The following is a 4,060-nucleotide window of genomic DNA, read 5'->3' as shown; positions in this document are numbered from 1 at the left end:
GGCTGCAATATAACAAAGAGTGAAAAATTTAAGGGGGTCTGAATACTTTCCGTACCCACTGTATATAGCTTATTTACAGTTTTGTACAGTTTACCTCCACACTTTAGTTTACATGGTCGGTGCTATTCAATCTGGTTTCTGCTAGCTTCACCACAGAGACTTTACTGTTCAAATATAAGTGTCATGTGTGTGTCAAATTCAAATGGGCAAACTGCTTATTATCACCTCAATAGAGCGGCGAAAGTGTTGAGCTACAGTCGCGGGCGGCAGACACCGGTCCGGTGTGGTCCAGCTGTTCTTTTGCGCTGCGCGGTTTAATCAGGTAACGTAGTGCCGTTTCATCACTTGGTTTTTAGTGTTTGTTTCCCATTCGCTACAGTAAAGCCAAGGCAATTAAAAGATAGCCGCAACTCTAGTGTAAATGAGTACAAAGACATTTTTATCGCTCATAACTTTTGGACTAAACTAGCACAGACACTAATATGTGGGGGCGTGGTTGGATTTCTGCAATTGGCAGACCGGGAAAAGTTTGGGTGCTCCCGATGGCCAATCAATTCTAGGTCTACTTTTCCTTTCCTCCACAGCCAATCACGTCGGGCCCCCTCAATCCACGGGCCCTGGGGCTTCAGCCCTGCCTAGCCCTTATGTTAATCCGGCCCTGCACATGAGACAGCAATAAAAGTCATTAAAGTCATTCTAAAACCATGGTGGAGATTTTCTACAGAATGACACGCCATATGATGGATATTAAAAAATAATATGAAATAGGAATAACATGTGGCTAAGTAAATGATTGCATAAATGCTGCTGCAAGCAAGTACAGGAACTTGCTACTGCCAATACATAAGCTGATATGGTGCTGTGAGTATTTAAGACATACTGCTGATGCACAAATAGCATATAAAATAACCCGTCGCAGATCTATACAGGTGGAGCTGGGGAAGATGGAGGTTTTCAGAGGAATTCTGAAAGCGTGCTGCAATGCTCAAGCGAATGCTGATCAGCCATTTAAATGTAAAGCATCAAGCTCATTGGCTGTGTATGCAACATGAACCAATCAGCTTGTGACAAGTCTTTTAATGCTAAGAATATCATCAGTTACGTTACGGACCCATCAGCCTCTAGAGTTTCATGACAGAACTTGGTATATGTGTATATATATATATATATATATATACACACAGTATATATATATTCAGTATATATGCTATATATACACATAAATCTCATTTATACTATAAATACACATAAGAACATATAAGGTCAATTTGAAAGTCATACTTTCTCTTTGTTACCTTGTTACCCTTCAGAGTGATTTTTATTAGCTTTCAGCCGATGGCAGTAAATGTTTATTAGACAGCCTGACTAGACAACGCAGCACACACAGACAAACACACAGGCGCATTGTAATTACTTGATTGCTTAGTGTGATTCCTAGCATGTGGTTCTAGTTAAGATCCATCTGTCTTTGTGCATGTATTTTGATTTAGATTTTATCTGGGCTCATTTTATACCCCAAAATAATAAAAGCCTGTCCATGCATATGAGAGGCTCTAGTTAGTGGCGGTTGCTAAGGCAAGCATTGTTATTATTATCCCTCATACTTAGAGAGAGGGTTTTAAATAAATGTACCTGTAAGCACTCTTTTTGCTACAGTCATGATACTTCAAATCATACGGCTTGTTTGACGAGATGTGTGCCATTACTTTTTTGGACTTTTCTGGGTTGGATGTTTGCTTGGCGTATGATAAAAATATCCTATGTATACTGGAGGATTTGAGTCATATCTAGAGACCAAAATATCACAGAGACTTGGAGGTAGGCTCTTTTGACTTGCAACCACTCAGAACACCCTATAGCATCCGCATAGAAACTTACTAAAAACCACATTTAGACACATTATCCACCATGTAGCAACACCCTAGAATCGTTGCATAACATTTTTTACAGGCAGAATGTAAAAAATCTAGTCTTGAACATGCTGTAGTCCAGTTACTCTCAAACATTCAAGGCAACCCTCTACGCACACCTTGGCAATACAATCGCCATTGGCTAATTTATGTCCTCATTTGTCACAAAAACGCGCACACACACACACGCGTTTACTTAGCAGGGGACATTACATAGACTTCGATTTGTTTTTATATACAGATACTTTTTAACCTAAACCCACCCCTACCCCTCCCTGACATGGCTGCATCAACACTACTGCTGTTCCTGAAACCACGCCTTCTTCCTTTGCGTGCACATTTGGGCGACATTATGCTAATATTTCCACATATTTGAACAAGCGTGTTTGAACGAGCCATTTTAGGTAGGCGTGGTTGACTCTTCACTTTTATAAAGAATAAAATTTATAAATGATTTACATTACAAGCTTTTAGAATGTTCTACTTTTGATCGGCCCTTTGCACATCTGTGGAAGAAAAACACACTACACTACAGTAACATTTAGAAGTTTTGCAAGTCAATGCAAACACACTCTTTTTTTGCTGTTATATGTTAAAAATTCTCTCATATGTTAAAAGATCTTGAACTGCTCTGTCTGGTTTCAATATACTGGCATCATGCACAAAACTGAATGCTGAGCAGTGTTTGTGGAAAGCAGACTGCTTCAGGAAATAAAGCTAAAGGAATTGAAGCTCACAGACTGTAAGGACTATAATAGCTCACCTCTTATACACACGTGTACTCTTTTTAGGCACTTGTAGATGTATCAGCATGGTGATACCAGTGGGTACCTGAAAGAGAACATTACATTTGTAATCAGACATTATAAACCATGAAAAATTACAGTTTGAATAACATACTTTTCTGATTTTTTTATAGTGAAAATTTCCAGGAATGTGCTGGAAAACACTTGAGGGCACATGAGAAAAACAATGCTGTTTTCTGTATATTGTTTATAGAATCTACAGATCTACAGGTAAGTACTGATGGAAGTAGAAGGAAATCTGATGATGAATGAGAATAACAGAATGCATAAGATTGGCAGAATTATTGGTTTTGTAGTCAATTACACACAATCATAGACTGTCAAAAGCAAAAAGCTTTCCACAGTACATATAGAGCTGAGCTGCCTCTTCACTAACATCTACAGCATCCTTTTTACTCCTATCTGAAAATGACTTGCTTTCATTATCTACAATCACAGCTTGTCATGTGGACACTCTGATGTAGCTATATGACCTAAACACAACTGCTGTACAGAGCAACTGCTGTACAGAGACTCATTTTATTTTAGGTTAATTTGCTGTGATTACATGGGCTGTGCTTCAGTGAGTGTGGTGGGACCTGCGTGGTTCATAAATGAAATTGTCTGGAAGATGATATAATAACTTTAGCTCTCTCTTCCAAGCACTTTTGCAGTTAAAGGACATGTCAAACAATACCCATAATCTCAACTTCAAATCACAACCAGTCCAGTTATTTTACAACTAGCAACATCTTTTTTTTAGTCTAAGTTCCAAAATAAATTCCACTTACACCTCGAAGCTAAATCATGTCTTTTCCAGTTTTCTTTCACATTGAAATGCAGAAGAAAAGACATCTCATAGACATCTCACATCTCGAAAAAAAAAAAAAAAATTAGTTGTGGTTATCATGGTTTTTGACACATGTTATCTTGTATTCTGAAAAATAAGTTTATATGATGACTGATTTAATACATTTTTTTATTTTACATTAAAGGGGTCATATGATGCGATTTCAATTTTTCCTTTCTGTTTGGAGTGTTACAAGCTCTTGGTGCATAAAGAAGATCTGTAAAGTTGCAAAGACTAAAGTCTCAAATCCAAAGAGATATTCTTTATAGTTAAGAGTCAGCCACGCCTACCTAAAACGGCTCGTTCTAACACGCCCCCACATGTCTACGTCACTATGTGGGAAGATTTGCATAATGCCGCCCAAATGTTCACGCAAAGAAAGAAGGCGTAACTTTTATTCTCACTGTAGTATTGTTGTTGCCGCTGCCGCCATTTCGTGAAGACGCTGTTTCATTGTGAAAGCGAAACTACTTTGTTTGGTCTTCCAAAAGAGGACGATATCTGCTTCGTCATGC

At 38.3% G+C, this 4,060-nt stretch overlaps 1 protein-coding gene across 1 annotated transcript in view; it reads right to left on the bottom strand.

Moving 5' to 3' along the window:
- Window positions 1–2,669: 2,669 nt before the first annotated feature.
- LOC107677448 (E3 ubiquitin-protein ligase MYLIP-A-like) overlaps window positions 2,670–4,060 on the bottom strand; it is a 40,532-nt gene continuing 39,141 nt past the window's right edge. The window contains exon 8 of the mRNA XM_016472356.1: window positions 2,670–2,741. Coding sequence (XP_016327842.1) covers window positions 2,670–2,741 — 72 coding nt within the window. The remainder of the gene's footprint in view (window positions 2,742–4,060) is intronic.

The sequence above is a fragment of the Sinocyclocheilus anshuiensis genome, unplaced genomic scaffold (assembly GCF_001515605.1).
Source record: "Sinocyclocheilus anshuiensis isolate Anshui unplaced genomic scaffold, SAMN03320099.WGS_v1.1 scaffold804, whole genome shotgun sequence".
Taxonomy (NCBI): domain Eukaryota; kingdom Metazoa; phylum Chordata; class Actinopteri; order Cypriniformes; family Cyprinidae; genus Sinocyclocheilus; species Sinocyclocheilus anshuiensis.
The sequence above is the reverse complement of the archived record's forward strand: the minus strand, read 5'-3'. Positions and strand labels throughout refer to the sequence as shown.